Consider the following 18,599-nt stretch of genomic DNA (forward strand, 5'->3'; position numbering starts at 1 on the left):
TCCTGCCACAGACCAACACACCGTGAGGGGCATTTATTGGAGAATAATAAATGCTCTGGTGGAATGGAGTTTTCCGAGCCGAGGGTGCCTCAGCTTGCCTTCATCCCCACATTTATTGTTGCTATTGTGCTATTATTAGCTGTCCAGTTGATTCAGAATCAACTACGAAAGAATTAATTACTATGGCTTTCCCTAGCTTCCATCTCCCAAACCCAACCCACTCTGACAGTACTTGCTATGAGGGAAAATTAAAAAAAAAAAAAAAAAAGACCATGCGCTTCATCTTACTTACCTAAAAGTAATTTAGGAAAATTGGATGTTTCAATATTATGATAATATACTATTGACGTTGTAGTAGCAACAAATCCCATTACGGCAGGCATGAAGAGGTGGAGGTGTCTCGACTCCCGCCGCCTACAGAGAAAGGTACAGGGTCAGCGTCTAAAGCTGATAGTTTTAAATAGTTACTCATCTTGTTTCCACTTTGTTCGTTAATACTCTCTTTTAGCGATAAGATGTTTAAAATACAGAATGCAGTAGTAGTTGCTAAGAGAATATATAAAGAAAGAATATGTTGGGAGACATATTCTGGATGAAATTATCTTAAAGTTCATAGAGAAAAATAAATGCCTGAGAATACCTACTAATATGAAAAAGAGAAAAGCTAAGAAGTATTTCTTTGTCAGATATTAAAACACTATAAAACTATTGTGGTAATACATTGATAGCCACTGATGAACTACAGTCCCCAGAATTCACACCCTTGTATGACTCTGGATTTGGTCATGTGCCTTGCTTTAGCCAGTTAGACCTTAGCAAGCTTGGTGCCAGCAGAGACTTAATAAGCAGCTATACACTGGGGCTTGTGTTTTAGTAATACTTTCTCTTAGAACTCAGCCACCATGCTGTACGAAAGTCCATGCAATTTACTAGGAAAGAGAGGCCATGTAGAGGGGCCCTAAACAAGGTACAACAGAGAGCGATAGACCACATGGAGGTGAACAGAACACCTAGCCAGGCTCCCAGTTGAATGCAAACATATGAATGACTCTGTCTCACACCATGTGAAACAGAAGAATCACCTAGTCAACCCAAAGAACTGTGAAAAATAATCATTGTTTGAAACTAGTAAGTTTGTTATGCAGCAATAAATAACTGAAACAGCTACTGTAATAGAACCAATATGTACCATAGTAACCCCAAGAAAGAATCAGAAGTTGTAAGTGAAATCTGCCAGCCCAAATATAAAAAACAAAAACACCAAACCTGTTGCCGTTGAGTTGGTTTTGACTCACAGCAAACTATAGGACAGAGTAGAACTGCCCCACAGGGTTCCAAGGAGTGGCCCGTGGATTTGAACTGCCAAACTTTTGGTTAGCAGCCGAACACTTAACCATTGTGCCAAGCCCAACATAGCCCTCAGAAATATTTTATTTGGCTGGCACTTCTTTTTTCTATTTTGAATTTGTATTCCTTTAGGTCAGATAGGTACATGCCCCATCATTCCCTTTTAATTTATACCAGGCTTCTCCACACATTTACTTGGCCCCTAGTGAATTCTAAGTTTGCAACAGAAACAGATTAAAGTACATATACGGGTTGAAAATATGAGCAAGGTTGCATTTTGCTTCACTGAATCAAACTAGGCAAAGAATAATTTGCTTAATAAATCATGCCGACTTCATTGGCTATTCTTCTAAAATAAATGAAGCTTAATCCCCATTTCTCACTAACACAAAAATAAATTTTAGATGAATTAAATATTAAAATATGAAAAATGAAACTATAAAAATATAAGAAAATTTAGGAGAATGTTGGAATAAGAGTGATCATTCTAAATAGATTCACAAATCTTTTTTAAAAATGAAACATCTTTATGGCAAAGATGTGCCCATAAATAAATCAAATGACAAACTTCAGAATGGAAGAATATGCAGCACAAATTACAGATAAAGTTAGAAAGAAAAAGACAAGTAACTCAATTAGGGAAATAGATAAAAAGTATTAGCAGGCAAATCACAGAAGAAGAAAATCAAATGGCCAGTAAATATTAATGAAAGCTTAACTCAAACATATTAAACTAATAATCAGGGAAATACAAAATATTACATAAAAAGTGAAGTGTTACTTTTCAGCTATAAGAATGACCAATAAAAGCAAGCATCATTAATATCTAGTACTAATGAGAATATAAGGAATTGGGCACCTTTCTTATATTGCCAGTAGTTATGAAGTGCCACACTTTTTGGAAGTTATCCAGGAATATCTATTAAAATAAAAAGTACATATAGCATTTAAATCAGTAGTTCTACTCTGGGGATTCCATCTCAAATAAAGAATATGTATGCAAGGATTTTTTTTTTTACTGCAATATAGTTTCTAGTGGTACAAAGCTAGAAACAGTTAAATAAACTGGTACATCAATACTATGAATTATTATCATATAAGTTAGACATGTGTTTGTTAACCTGGAGAGATGCCCATGATTTCTCAGTTAGACAACATCTCAGAATAATGTGGATAGAACAAACCCCACTATGAACAAAAACTACATGCACTTGAAGATATGTGGAGAAATATACAAGCTAATAACACTGGTTACCTCAAAGGCAGTAGAAATAGAATTGGGGTGGTAGAGATGATGTAATTTTTCTTTATGGATCTTTGCATTGTTTCACTAATTATAATGAGTATTTATTATATTTTAAGAATAGTTAATAAACATTAAAAAAAAAAAAAAAAGGAAAGAATGACCAGCCATGTCAAATTAAGTATGATAAGGACAAAAAGGTGCCCATTAGGGTATCTTTAATGTTTACTGGGAACCTTACAGAAGTAGTATGCAGAATATGACAGGACAGGAGAGAAAGCAAACTGACTTTTTGGGCTTAGAAGTAACTGGAAGATGACGTTCTGAGAAGCCTGGATAAAAAAAGCTAACGGGAAGAAGTTGTAGCTAAAGAGTGGGAGGGGGTAGTGCAAGATTAGATTTCAACTACCACGGCCTCTACCAGGCTGAGTCCAGCACAACTAGATGGTGCCTGGCTACCACCACCAACTGCTCTGACAGGGATCACAATAGAGGGTCCCAGGCAGAGCTAGAGAAAAACGTAGAACAAAATGCTAACTCAGAAAAAAAAAAAAAGATTTACTGGTCTGATAAAGACTGGAGAAATCCCAAGGGTATGGCCCACAGACACCCTTTTAACTCAGTACTGAAGTCATTCCGGAGGTTCACCCTTCGGCCGAAGATTAGACAGGCCCATAAAACAAAATGAGACTAAATGGGCACACCAGCCCAGGGGCAAGGACTAGAAGGCAGGGGGGACAGAAAAGCTGGTAATGGGGAACGCAGGGTCAAGAAGGGGAGAGTGTTGACATGTCATGGGGTTTGCAACCAATGACACAAAAAAATATGTGTATTGTTTAATGAGAAATTAATTTGCTCTATAAAGCCTCACCTAAAGCACAAGTAAAAAAGAAAAAGTAAAAAAAAAAAGATCAGGGTGTATTTTTATTTGTTCCTTTGTCTACTCTATTTTAGGACAGATGGCTTCTACTTTACCACTATACAACAAGTTTCTGACATTGGCATATGTCATTATCAACATTAGTTCAGGCCTCTTCTAAATCTCTGACTGAAACTACATATCGACCCTGAAGCTGGAAAGGAAAGTCATCCTTGCACACATGACGGCAAATTTTTGGGAAATGTTGGACTGATCTGGCTTCCGTTTTATGCATAAACAGAGCAACAACGTAGAGTCAGTCTAATTGTTAAGGAAAAAAAAAATAAGACTAGACTTGGTTATGTTGATACAATAAACACTGGTGCCAAAGAAGTTTAAACAGTTATTAAGAAGATAGTAACAGCCAATAAGCTTCTAAATGCATAGCTTTCTTTTTCTCAGAAACTAAGCAGTGCATGTACATGCGAATAACCATCAGAAAGACAATACAACATAACTGGCTCCGTGATAAAGTTTATCAGCCTCATTTTTTATTAATTGCATCAGAGAAATATAAACAGATATCATGGAAATTCTTCCTAGATAAGAGAAAAATGATTTTGGAACTTTCTTTTTAAGAACTTCAGAGGTCTTCTCATATCAATAAAAGATGTATTATTTAGCATACTTCTATATCAATCAATAAAATCTATTCTCCTATTACTTAAGTTTATTTTCTATTACTGTGCGATTTTTAAAATCTCCAGACTATGTCCAGGGTTGTAAATAGAATTCATTATGTTCTCACTGCCTAATACAATATCTTCTATTATAAGAATAACGAACTTCCCTTAAAAATATGGGTTTTATGACAAATCCTGGTTTTAAAATAATTTCATGTCTTGCCTCAATTTTTAGCTATGTCCTCACTGGTTCTTAGACTTCTTTAATGTCTAACTCATCCATCCTTGGTTCTTTACAAAATATGTTGAAACATCTCAATTAATTAATATGTTTATGTAGAGATATGTAACATTTAAATATATATTTATGTAGACAATTTCTATATTTTTTTAAGGACAAGATAAATGGCAAAGTGTTTAAAAGGAGAGAGAAGAAAGCTCTGCAAGAGCTACACGTAATAGGGAGGAAAGAAGTAGAAAGCACGTGAATGAGATCAGAACTTGTGAGATCAGAGAAATTGTGCAGCAACACAAACATACAGGCATAAGCCATGACGTGGTATAAAACGGGTGATAGCTGTTATTCTTAGTGAGTTACGTCCCAAAAGTTAAGCTTCACATGGTATACTCTCAGCTCTTACCTGTGTAACTATACCCACCAGTTTAGTAAAATCATATTAACTAAATCAAGCCACTTACGAATCTGAAACAATGCCTTCGGCTATTTCACAAACATGCACAAACAGGAGCGCGAAGGTAAGAATCCATCTCAGGTTATGTCCAGGAAAATGGAGCCATGTGTTGTGATGAATTTGTACTTTTGAGCTCTGGCTTCCCCATCCTGAAAAAAAGCAAAGACAAAGAGAGAGAGAGGAAAAAAAGGATCCACTGTAATAGTGGAAATAATTTACATTTTGTTAAGTTTTTCAGGGTTCCTGAAACCTTGGTGCTTTCTAGGGTAGCAATAAAGTCCTGGTCTGTCTTCACTATGCTAAAATAAATAAATAAATAACAATTGTTTTACAAGACTGCCTAGACTAACTATCCAACACATTAACATTTATTGTACTGACCAGGGATAACACCAACTCTGGGTAACTACATGGTTATCTCACGTTAATCAGAAGCTTTTACCGATAGGTCTCTGCTTCATTCAAAAGGAAAACAAATTAATGATAATAGTAAAAGCAACTTGGAGTCTAAAACCTTTCAAAACAGAGGATCCACTGAGGGTCTACCAAAAAAAAAAAAAAAGAGAGAGAGAGAGAGATTTGGTGCTGAAATGAAGAGTTCAACTCTTAATCATATGTACCTCCTAAGAGAAAATCAGTTATCTATGTCTAGCCAGCACTAGTCAGCGAGTGGTACTGATGTCTCTCTTACAGAAAGTTAAACTTTTGTTCATTAATGATGAGCTTTTAAAAAATTTTTTTTTTTTTAGGCAGGCTTGAGAACATTATGAGTTCATAGCTCATCATTACAGAAAAGATTCAAGATTACATTTTAGTAAAATTTTGTTCTCTTCTCAAAACCATAGTTAGAGTCATACCCATTCATGTGTAGTGTGCAGGAAAGAATGTTGTATCCTGTTGTCCCCCTTCATTTTGTGGCAGTAGAAAGCCCCATATGCTTCAGGAATGAGCAGGGGTTTGTAGTTGAAATACTGTAGGAAGGAACTTCTGTATACACAAACGACACCCCTGAAATAGTCTTCGAGAAAAATTAATTTATGCCACGATTGTTCTTAAATGTACTTCATTATTGGAAGATTAGTTATGTTCAACATATTCTACTACAACTTATGCTGTAAACTCTTGCAGGCAAACTCTGTCTTTTATGTAACATTCTCATTTTTCTTGCACCTGATACTTCTTCGAAATTTTGATTATTTATGGCCCCTCACCAACTGAAGTAGCCAAAGCTGTAAGTGAAAAAAACCACATTTTTCTGCACAATTCCTGTTTGACAATGTCTACTCCAATTAATTCTATTCAAATAGCCTTGCTGTCATCCTCTTTGCTGAGTTCTAGGGATAAAACATGAGTGTCACAGTCTTTGGACCCAAGAAGTTAACTGGATGTCAAAGACTGAATTTATTAACTGTAGAATTACAGGAAAAAAAAATTGCAGGTTCTACTCCTGGCCAAACTATTCTTAATGTCTTACATATTGTTGTTGTTGTTAGTGCCGTTGAGTTGGTTCTGACCCATAAGGACCCTACATACAACAGAACGATTCTATGCCATCCGCATGATTGTTGCTATGCTTGAGCCCATTATTGCAGCCACTGTGTCAACCCATCTTGATAACGGTTTTCTTCTTTTTCACTGACCCTGTACTTTACCAAGCATGATGTCTTTCTCCAGGGACTGATCCCTCCTGACAGCATGTCCAAAGTATGTAAAACGCAGTCTTGCCATCCTTGCTTCTAAGGAGCATTCTGGTTGTATTTCTTGCAAGACAGATTTGTTCTTTCTTTTGGCAGTCCATGGTATATTCAATATTCTTCTCCAACACCACAGTTCAAAGGCACCAATTCTTCTTTAGTCTTATTTATTCGTTATCCAGCTTTCACATGCATATGAGGCGACTGAAAACATCATGGCTTGGGTCAGGTGCACCTTACTCTTTGAAGTGACATCTTTGCTTTTTTTTTTTTTTTTAACATTTTAAAGAGATTTTTTGCAGGAGATTTGCCCAATGCGATGCCATCATTTGATTTCCACAAACAGTGCTGCTACGTATGGCTACTGTAGTCCCAATATCTTTAGAGTGTTTCCACATTTGATTAACCTGAATAACTATGTACCAAGGGTTATGATACTTTGTTATTACATGATATGTTACATTACAAAAAAATCTTTGATCAACCACTATTAGAATAATGCCCAGCACATTAACAAATAAATATTTGTTAAGCGAATAAAGGCATACGAATAATTTTAAACCTTTCTTTAAAACAAATTGTTAAACTATATTAGTTTTCTTAAGAAAATCCATCTGATAACTTTTTATGTATTTTTATGGACATAATAGTAAAATTCCCCACGATGTCTATCAGTTTGTCGTACAGTGGGTGCTTGTGTGTTGCTGTGATGCTGGAAGCTATGCCACCAGTATTCAAATACCAGCAGGGTCAAGAAATCCGGAAGACAGATACCTGGCCAACTGACTGGAAGAGATCCATATTTATGCCTATTCCCAAGAAAGATGACCCAACCAAATACAGGAATTATCGAACAATATCATTAATATCACTTGCAAGCAAAATTTTGCTGAAGATCATTCAAAAGTGGCTGCAGCAGTATATCAACAGAGAACTGCCAGAAATTCAGGCTGGATTTAGAAAAAGACGTGGAACTAGGGATATCATTGCTGATGTCAGATGGATCCTGGCTGAAAGCAGCGAATACTAGAAAGGGGTTTACCTCTGTTTTATTGTCTATGCTAAGGCATTCGGCTCTGTGGATCATAACAAATTATGGATAACATTGTGGAGAATGGGAATTCCGGAACACTTAATTGTGCTCATGAGGAATCAGTACATGGATCAAGATGTTTGAACAGAACAAGGGGATACTGCATCATTTAAAGTCAAGAAAGGTGTGCATCAGGGTTGTATCCTTTCACCATACAGATTCAATCTGTATCCTGAGCAAATAATCTGAGAAGCTGGACTATATGAAGAAGAATGGGGCATCAGGACTGGAGGAAGACTATTAACGACCTGCGATATGCAGATGACACAACCGAGCTTGCTGAATGTGAAGAGGACTTGAAGCACTTACTGATGAAGAACAAAGACCATAGCCTTCAGTATGGATTATACTTCAACATAAAGAAAAAAAAAAATCCTCACAACTGGACCAATAAGCAGCGTCATGATTAACAGAGAAAAGACTGAGGTTGTCAAGGATTTCATTTTACTTGGATTCACAATCAATACCTACGGAAGCAACAGTCGGGAAATCAAAAGTTGCATTGCACTGGGCAAACTGGCTGCAAAAGGCCTCTTTAAAGTGTTGAAAAGCAAAGATGTCACCTTGAGGACTAAGATGTGTCACGCCCAAGCCAAGGAAGACCAAAGAAAAATTGACGCCTTTGAATTATGGTGTTGGAGAAGAATATTGAACATACCATGGACTGCCAAAAGAACGAACAAATCTGTCTTGGAAGAAGTACAACCAGAATGCTCCTTAGAAGCAAGGACGGCAAGACTACGTCTCACGTACTTTGGACACGTTATCAGGAAGGATCAGTCCCTGGAGAAGGACATCATGCTTGGTAAAGTAGAGTGTCAGTGAAAAAGACAAAGATCCTCAACGAGATGGGCTGATACAAGGGCTACAACAGTGGGCTCAAGCATAGCTGCAATTGTGGGGATGGCACAGGACCAGGCAGTGTTTTGTTCTGTTGTGCATGGGGTCGCTATGAGTCGGAACGAACTTGACGGCACCTAACAACAGCAACAATAGTAAAATCATGCATGGGAATATCAAACATCAAATTGCAGATAACTGCTCTGAATAATATGATTCTGTGTACATATAAACTATCAAATTATAGGGAAAACTCTACTAATAACTTCCAGATTCTTTGCACATATATTCTTTCTCTCTGAAACATACTCCCATCACTCCTACTTTAACTTGCATATTTGAATTCTTCAATTCCCCAACGTGTCACTGTCTATGAAATCTTCCCCACCAACACCAAGAGGAGTTAGTTGTTCTAGCAAGTTAATGCCCAGGATAATTTGTTCCTGCATCTGTACGTGGGATTACAAGGTGGTGAGTAATTTCTCTTGACTTTGACTGATCCATTTCTCTGGACTATACCTTGAAGGTGCATATACTGTCTTACCCATATTCTATTCCCTTAATCTACCACAAAGCCAGTGCTTAATAAATGATTTAGATCTAAAGAACATAATTATCTCTGTCCTTCTTTTTAAAAAACTGCTGCTGCTACCTGAAAAGCACTTCTAAGCAGGTACGTGTTCTCTGTTTAACCTATAGAATATTGTATGCCAAAAACCAAACCAAACTTGACATAGAGTCAGTTTCGACTCATCTCGACCCTATGACAGAGTAGAACTGCGCCATAGGGTCTCCAAGGCTGTAATCTTTACAGAAGCAGACTGGCACATCTTTCTGCCTCAGAGCAGACTGGTGAGTTTGAACCACTGACCTTTCAGTTGGCAGCTGAGCGCTTAACCGTGTCACCAGGGCTCCTTATCATATACCAACAGGATAAGCAATTAGAAAACACAAAACGCTTGTTCTTTTCTTGCAGACTTACACATCAGCTTTTATACTGGAGAAATTAACTCAACTTTGTACCAAATCTCAGCTTTTAATAAGACATAAATATCAGATTACTTACCAATAAACAAGATTGGGAAAGTGATAAACAACAGGAAGACATGAGGGACCAGGTTGAGTGCATCCACAAAGCAGGGATTTTGTAATACCCCATCATAGATATTATATGAAGAAATGTTGTTACCACAAAATGAAAGGCTCATTTCTTCTCATATGGCTTACTCTAAAAGAGAAAGAAAAGAGCTTTTTATTCTTAAACTCTTTCATAAAATTATAACATACAGTTAGCACTGCTTATTTTTATAGTTGAAGAAGTAGGCAAATCTATACCAAAGTAATTTAAGAGTTTCTTATAAGGCCTTCTACTTTCTCTAAGGTTCTCTTTTCCATAGTTTTTTTTTTTTTTTTTTGAAGAAAAATTTTTATTTTAACTTTAAAAATGCAAAGTAATTAATACCTACACACAGCGGTCATTCAGAAGAGTAGTTGACTAAAATAATTTCAAAGAACAAAAGTGAGGACACATCAAGAAAAAGGAGAGAAATTACACCAATGATTAAAAAGTCAAAACAGTGTAATAGCAAATCCTTTCCCATGTTCAGTCATTGAAAATGCATTAACAAACAACTTTAGCTGGATACAATTTACTGAAAACTGTATTAATTGCTGGAAATATTAATACACAGAGACCAAAGTGGCTGCAAACAGTAGTTTTTCTCTGAAGAACCTTAAAACCAAGAGCTAAAGACAGATTAAATATAACCCAAGCGAAAAATCAATGAAACTACTCAAGTCACATACAGAATATTCTTATATGAAATGCACTCAAATTTTCAAATGAAGGGCATCTCTTTTTTTATTTTTTCATTTTGGTGAAAGCATACAAGCCAAAGATAGACCATTTCAATAATTTCTACATGTACAGTTCAGTGACATATTCTTAAAGTTGTGCTATCATTGTCGCTGTCCTTTTCCAATGACTCCCCGACCACTTTCTTAAACTCCCTACACCCTAAACTTCCCATGCAATCTTTAAAGTTGTCATTGTCCATTTGAACTCATATAGATAGTTCTTTAAGGGTACAATGCTCAAAGCAGACATACTTTACTAATTTAGATAAGCTATTTTTTGGTTCAAAGAAGACTTCAGGGGATAGTTTTGGCTTAAGTTTTAAAGTTTCAAGATTATCTCAAAGCAATAGTTTCAGGGGTTCCTCCAGCTTCAGTAGCTCCAGAAAGTGTGGACTCCATCAGGAATTTGGATTCTGTTCTGCATTTTCCCCCTTTTGATTAGGAATCTTCTTTAGAATCTTTGATCAATATGTTCAGAAGGATGTCTTTTGATTGAAGTAGATGAGGTGAGAGAGGTTAACAGAGGGCAAAATGATGCAGGGCTTTGAAGGCCATTTCTGAGATGTTGGCTTTACTCTGAGTGAAATGAGGAGTCACTGAGGGGTTTTGAGCAGAGAAGTGACATACTCTAACGTACATTTTAAATGGATTCCTCATTGCTGTGCTGAGACATATGATAGAGGAGTTGAGGTCTGCCAAACTGGAGGAATCCCTGAAACTATGGCCCCAGATGCTCTGCTAACCCAGAACTGAAACCATTCCTGAAGCCCACTTTTCAGACAAAGATTAGACAGGCCTATAAAACAAAAAACATGTGAGGAACATGCTTCTTAGTTTGATCAAATATATGAGACCAAATGAGCAGCTCCTGTCCAAAAGCAGGATGAGAAGGCAGGAAGGGACAGGAACCAAATGAATGGAGACAGGGAACATGGGGTAGGAAGGGGGAGCATGCTGTGACATTGTGAGGATTGCAACCAATGTCACAAAACAATATGTGTATAAATTTTTTAATGAGAAATTAACTTGAGCTGTTAACTTTTTCACTTTGACCTAAAGCACAACTGAAAAAAAAAAATTCTAATGTGACACTCCAGCAGAAGTTTTAGCCTTCTGAAAACTTCTTTTATAATAATGCTTATCATTTATTTAAATAGGAGGCTTGGTGGCACAGTGATTAAGCACTCGGCTGTTAACTGAATGGTCAGCAGTCCAAGCCCACAGCTGCTCCACAGAAGAAAGATGTGGCAGTCTGCTTCAGTAAAAATTACAGCCTTCCTACTCTGTCTTATAGGGTCGCTATGAGTAGGAATCAACTCGACAGCACAGAAGAGCAATCATTTATTCAGCACCTATGAAATTCTGGGCACTTTGTATACATCATCTTACATTCTCAGAACCACTATGCAAGATGAATAATGTAATTCTCATCTTACAGAGAAGGATGCTGAGGTTCACATAGGTTCAGTAATTCGCCAGCCAGTAGACAAGCCAGGATCCACACCCACAAAGTGTCTGACTGTATACTATGTTCTCTCCACTGTATCACAACACCTCCGGCCTATTTTTTTAAGAAAATGTCTTCTCTACTTCTATTAAAATAAGTACCAGCTTAAGATTTTAACGTCACTGGACTTTGTTTCTTTTCCATATTTATGGCACACTAGATTCTGAGTTAGATTATTAAAAGTTGGCAAAGGTTTGATTAATTAACATAGTACCTTTTCTCTCTTCTCTTTCATTGATAACAGATTTAGCAATGGTCATGAAAAATATTTTTCCTAGAAGAAACAACAACAAAGAGTGTTACACACAGAAGACTGGCAGTAGTAGGTAAACTATTAGAGAAATTAAATGTTAAGTGAAGGTTTAATAAAACATATGAATAGAACTAGTTAGACAACTGTTTAAGTATAGTTTTACCCTGAATCTCTCTCACATAGTATTTCTGATAAACCCTTTTATTGAGAAATCATTTTTGTTATGCTTTCTAATTGAGACCATGTCTCATTTAAAAAACAAAGTTACAGTTAAACAAAAAACTCAGTATGAGGTTATATATTTGGTAAGTATTTACAAACTACTGAAGTCCTAAGGTGGATAAAATAATTAGAAAAGACTTGAGATAAAAAAAAACAGTAAAATACAAGTTATGAATAAATATTTGCATGTTAGATGCATTTCTGGTAAAGATGGAAAAAATAGCAACAAAAAAATAATTCCTAGTAATGAAATTTTTCAGACTACTTCCTTTATTTAGTAGAAATGATAAAGGGAAAATTTAAACACACTCTTAAGTGAAAGACATATATAAACTGTTTCCAAGTATGAACCGACAATAATTTTTACTTTAGTTACTTTTATCTAAAATTATAATACTCCAAATGACCGTATTTCTAAACCTTGATTTTTAATCATTATCAGTGAGCCAATGATAAAGAATGCCCTGAATTTGCATAATACATTCCCCATTACCTATAAACATTACCTGCCTAGTATTTTAATCACACCTAAAAACTACCATTAAATAACATTTGAGTAAATGTTCTGTAGCTGTGGAAAGACACTTTCAGAGAAGTACAACACCTGAAAAAGTTTAGGGACATTTTCAGCCATATACCAGATGTCTGGGATTCTAGGCCATTAATTAATTATGAAAATACTTATTGGGTGTTGACCATGTGCTAGGCATTGGCAATCCATTAGTGCATGAGACCACACTAGTTACAACAATTCTTGGTATAATGTAAATATATATACATACACACACATACACTTACATATATATACCTTTCCATATATATATATATATACACACACACACTCAAATAGACAATATAATCACACCAAGGGGTCTACCTCAAAGTTTTAGATTGATTTCTTCCTTCTCCCACAATCTCTAACCTCACATTTCCCCCAGGCTCCCAACCTGGTGGCATAGTAGTTAAGTGCTACAGCTGCTAATCAAAAGGTCAGCGGTTTGAATCTACCAGGGGCTCCTTGGAAACTCTATGGGGCAGTTCTACTCTGTCTATAGGGTCGCTATGAGTCGGAATTGACTCGACGGCAATGGGCAATGGGTCCCAACCTGTCGGCTTCCTCTCACCACATCTCCCCTTTTGCTTTTCCTCTGCCTCCTCCTCTTCCATCCTCTTCCCCTTGAACCTTAGCTTCCTTCTCCAACACCCAGTGTGTGTGGCACCTTCTAACAGCTACACTACATTACAACCCAGCGGAAACAAAAAGAGGGAAGGAATAAACTTATTGCATATGTGTTGATAATTCTCTGTGTTTACCGAAGGTCTTTTATTCAGTCAGGATTTCTAACTAATTCTTAAATCTCCGACTGCCATTCAGTGTTTCTCTCCCAGAGTCCATGTTAAGTTAATAATGCTTTTTTGGGAAGGTTATAAATTGCTGCTACTGTAAGCTAAACTCTGTCACTTGACATCGTTCAGCCACACCCCTTCGGGAGCTGTCTGGATCAGCTAAGCACTGACAGAGGCCCAAACAGCAAGGGGGAGGGAGAGGAAGAGAGGCCATGACTTTTTTCTTCTCGGAAAGCATAAACCAAGACATTTAGGTGTTTATGACAGTCTACAGGATTGGAGAACTTGACCGAATGGACTATAAAGACAAAGATAAAAATGACACTTTTATTACAGGAGTGGTCTGCAGAGCAAAGACATAAAACAAAAATACTCTGAAACCAAGCACTTGATTTTATGGCAAGAATACCAACCTTAGTATTCTTATTCCTTGAGACGCATCGTACGAGGTTCCACAGCCCCTAGGATTTATAAATTTTGGGTCTAGTTGATGAGTAATTGGCTTCTCAGCTCTGCTGGCTCCTCCATAAGGGAGGAACAATAATGGTCAGATTTAATTCTAAAAATATGGTCAAAGTGTTCAAGTACATCAGATACATCACTTATTTTTGTCAGCCCTCTTCTCTGGTAGTAGAACTGTAAATAAAATAGGTGAAAACTAGCATTCTTTCACTCAGCAGCCAGTGACAATTCTCATGGAATACTAATCTCAGAGAACCTAAAAAGCTTGGAAACACCTGAAGAAAACGTGCTAAAGGCAATGTAAAAGCTTTTCTTACATGTGAAATCATTCATTCTTTACTTATTAAATTAACCAAATTCATGCTATGAGAGAGAAACACGACATTATGAAGGATTTACTCAGTGCTTTATCAGTACCTAGAGCATTTTTTAGGATGGTGACCACTTGCAAGCACAAATGGTTTAATAGCTTCTTTGGAAGAGCCATCGGCCCACAGTTCATAAAATATGAACTAGTGGATATCTGTCTATCATCTATCCATCCACTCATCTATTCATCCACCCATCTGTAGCAGGTCCACATAAGAAAAGTATTAGTAAAAATGACCACTGACTTCTGATTTACTGCTAATTTGAATCCACCCATTCACTCTTCCGTGGCTGTGAAGTTCTATGCACACCAAAGGAAATGTTGGAACTACTCAGCAGATAAGATCCCTTGGACAGACACTGCAACGGGAATTTTTTAAATCCCAAACTAAGCAAAGCAAAACATAAATACCACGGGCAATCGCTTGACGCTGCCTGAAACCCCTAGGCGTGTACTTTGCTACCTTCAAAACACAGGCTTCCTACACTGTTTTAGGACGTATATTTCAAACGTGGACCCAGAGCTCCTAAAAAAGCAAAGCGTTACAAAAAATTAAGCAGATAGAAAGCTACTTTCATGAACAATACAGGAAATGTCTAAGAGAAAAAAAATTAATAATAACCCCTTGTTCTGTTTCCACTTGGTTTATGTGGAAGCCGGCAGCCTTGTAAGTAAGGCTGGAAATCTGATCCTGTCTTCTCAGTTCTGGGGCCCGGTCCCTTCATTCTAGAAATAACGATCGTGAACGCGTAGCGCTGAGAGAGTGCTCCTGCGGCTTTTGGTTGCCGAAATGTTAGATCACAACAGATAGTTCAGAGTTATTCTTAATTTTTAAAATAATATTTATGTAAAAGACACGGACTTACTTACTCCGAAGGCAGAGTTTTCCTTCCCTAGTCGAAGCACGCCGGGCGCCGGGGCGGATTATTTTTAGGGTGGTGGGAGATCAGCTGCTGCCTCCTATCGAGTTTCTCAATTACACTGACGGCTCTGGGGCCGAGGCGGACACAGCGACTCTAGCGAGGCAGGAAACTGGGCAGAAGCCCCGCGCAGCGCCTGGGACTGGAGACCCTCCCCACCCCCGCTCGGCCCCGCATTCGGCGCACTTCAGCAGCAAACTCCCGCCACGCCAGGCAAAGAGTTCACGAACCCAAATAACGTGCGTCCCCCAAATTTCATTAGACACTGACACTTGCGACATGTGATTCAATGATTAACCAGAGCCGGGTTTTCATCGTCAAAACACGCAAGGTACTCACTTTATAGGTATGTATATGTATTGTATGTTTTGTATTTCCATTCCCATGGCTTAAAGTGGATTCCTACTCCTAGTGACCCCATAGGACAGTGCAGAACTCCCCCCTAGGGTTTCCAAGGCTGTAAATCTTTAGGAAGCGGACTGCCACATCTTTCTCCCTGAGGAGTGGCTGGTGGGTTCCCATCCCTGACCTTTTGTTTAGCAGCTCAGCGCTTTAACCACTGCACCACCGGGGCTCTTTATGTTTTGCATACTTGCTTTTATTAGCCACATATGGAATCAGATTTGGGGTTTCGGTTTTTCTGTTCTTTTTTGTTTTTTTTCTTTCTCTCCCCTGGGCACACTGTGGAAATAGAGGGCTCATGCTAAGTAGAGGAACGCGCTGCCGGGCTAAATTATCGCTTGCCAGGATCTCACAAGAGCAACACAGGGTCAAGCCGAACATTCCTTCCCCCGCTCCGGAGACCCGAAAAACTGGGTTACTGCTCCCAAGCCGCCGCGCTACCGAAGGGAGACCCTTACCCCTTACCCAGGCTTCCCGAAAGAGGGACTTTGGTTCCACCGGCTGCACACGCAGTTCCCCCCTCCTCCTGCCGCCAGAGAAGTAACTCTCCAGGAGATACCGTGTTTAAAATACGCTCGCTCCATCCTAACGCCCCCAGTCTGCAAGTAGTAACCTTTGGCCTCCGCAGCCAGGAAACATCTTTAATTAGCACTCAATTTTCTCAGGGGCTACTTCTGAGTCAGCTTGAAATAATTATTATTTTCAGCAACTGGCCTAACCAGCAGGACTGGTGCTCCCGGACTCGTCGCGTCCCCCAGGGGGCACCGCTCCAGGACCTGAACCCTACACTGGGTGGATCACGGTCTGTACACAGAGGTGCAAAACGCAGCCTGCCCGCCTCGCTGACCTTGAGAGCAAAGGTCGACACCCCTTCTGCATCGCAGGGGGGTTTCTCCGCGGGCGCCTCGCTTACGAAAAGGTCGCTGCACTCCTGGAGCAATGACCGCCGTGGCTGGGGGGCTTGAACCTACAACCACTAGGAGTCTGCAAGCTCACATAGGGTGGCAACCGGGAGGGTCCATAAGACAAAGATTTGGCGGCCTTTGAGCGCTTGGCAACTTCACCCTGAGTGAGACTCTTGGCCGCGACGCAGGCGCAGGGAGAAAGGAACTAGTTTCAAGAGTGGGAAGTTCGGCGCTGGGCATGGGACCTGGAGACCGAATGAACAAACCACAAGGGGGGACAGAGGATTATCAGGGCATCTACGGAGAGAGCACAAGAAAGAGGAAGGTGACAATAATCCCCAGATAGAAATCCTATATTTGACTGCACAAAATAGAGCTGATGGGAATTTTTTTTTCCATAGTACTTTGGGTATTCTAATGATAGTAAGTCACGATTACTACGGAAAACTTTTTGTTGTATTTTAACAAAAAAAGGAGATATAGTGCAATAATTAAGAGTGCAGACGCTGGAGTCAGCCTGCAAGATAAAAATTCTGCTACCCCACTTATTAGCTCAGTGTCTTTGTACAATTTGCTTAACCCTTCTGTGTATCAGTTTCCTCATCTGTTCAATGGAATAAATAAAGGTATATGCTACAGGGTTGATGTGATGGTAAATGAGATAGTGCCTGTGAAGTGCTGAGACAATGTGAGCGCCCTCGGTAAACTCTGAGTAATAGTTATCGTTTTTCTATATTTTCTATGCATATTTTATAGTCTTGGCAATCACAACATAATTTATCTCCCCATACTATCTTTTAAAACAATTTTCTGATGGTATGTTAGATCTTCACAGATATTATTCAAATGGCTGCATAATATCCCATTGTGTAATATACCAAAAATTTAAAACCATTTTTCTACTGTTGGATATGTAGTTGCCAAATTTTCACTATTATATATAATATACGGAAACTCTGGTGATGTAGTGGTTAAGTGCTACAGCTGCTAACCAAGAGGTTGGCAGTTCGAATCCACCAGGCGCTCCTTGGAAACTCTATGAGGGCATTCTACTCTGTTCTATAGGGTCGCTATGAGTTGGAATCCACTGGACAGCAGTGGGTCTGGGTTTTTTTATATATGTATATATATCATCCAACGGTGGACTTTGCACATCAAGCTTTTTTCCCCCGTGTGGCAGATAATTTAAGATACACTTAACTTTTTAAAAAGAAATTATATTAACTTACCAAACTGTGTAAGATGACCTATTTCACTGATACCCAAACCATCCACTCCCCATTGCCGTTGAGTGGATTCTGACTGATGGCAACCCTATAGGACAGAGTAGAACTGCCCCCATTGGGGCTCCAAGGAGCAGCTGGTGGATTCGAACTAGCTTGCTGTAGCTCTTGCTGTAGCTCTTAACCACTGCACCACAAGGGTTTATTTAAAAATAAAGCAAAATTACTGTAATATGACAGATAACATGCAATTCTTTGTTATTGACATTCAACGTTTTTTCAAATCTTCATTCATCTTTGTATTTCATCTGTGGTGAAGGTTTGTTCACATTTGTCCATTTGTCTTAATGAAGTTTATCATCTGTATCACTTTTAATGAGAAAAGTATAATACACCTTCATTTATATACATATAAAAACCAAACCCATTGCCACTGAGTCTATTCAGACTGATAGCAACCCTAAAGGACAGAGTAGAACTGTCCCATAGGGTTTCCAAGGAGCGCCTGGTGGATTCAAACTGCTGACCTTTTTGGTTAGCAGCTGTAGCTCTTAATTACTATGCCACCAGGGTTTCCTTATATACATATGATAAATATTTTCCCGATTTATCAGTTAAAAAAAAAATGGTGACGCTCCCAATTGTTTTATGCATTCTATAAAACATTTATTAGAGCACAT

General features: G+C 38.4%; 1 protein-coding gene across 7 annotated transcripts in view; it reads right to left on the minus strand.

The window, feature by feature from the left end:
- Nucleotides 1–16,413, minus strand: part of ABCC9 (ATP binding cassette subfamily C member 9) — a 151,182-nt gene extending 134,769 nt beyond the window's left edge. For 2 of the 7 annotated variants that reach the window (XM_049882613.1, XM_049882608.1), the window contains exons 1-5: nt 15,336–15,887; nt 12,030–12,089; nt 9,518–9,679; nt 4,832–4,973; nt 293–414 (exon numbers count right to left, since the gene is read on the minus strand). In XM_049882613.1, coding sequence (XP_049738570.1) covers nt 293–414; nt 4,832–4,973; nt 9,518–9,659 — 406 coding nt within the window. In that variant the 5' untranslated portion in view covers nt 9,660–9,679; nt 12,030–12,089; nt 15,336–15,887. Of the gene's footprint in view, nt 1–292; nt 415–4,831; nt 4,974–9,517; nt 9,680–12,029; nt 12,090–13,396; nt 14,274–15,335; nt 15,888–16,256 lie in introns of those variants that run through there. The other 5 variants (XM_049882610.1, XM_049882611.1, XM_049882609.1 and 2 more) reach the window with 5 other exon arrangements.
- Between the last annotated feature and the right edge of the window lie 2,186 nt (nt 16,414–18,599).

Source organism: Elephas maximus, chromosome 4 (genome assembly GCF_024166365.1).
Source record: "Elephas maximus indicus isolate mEleMax1 chromosome 4, mEleMax1 primary haplotype, whole genome shotgun sequence".
NCBI classification, from domain to species: domain Eukaryota; kingdom Metazoa; phylum Chordata; class Mammalia; order Proboscidea; family Elephantidae; genus Elephas; species Elephas maximus.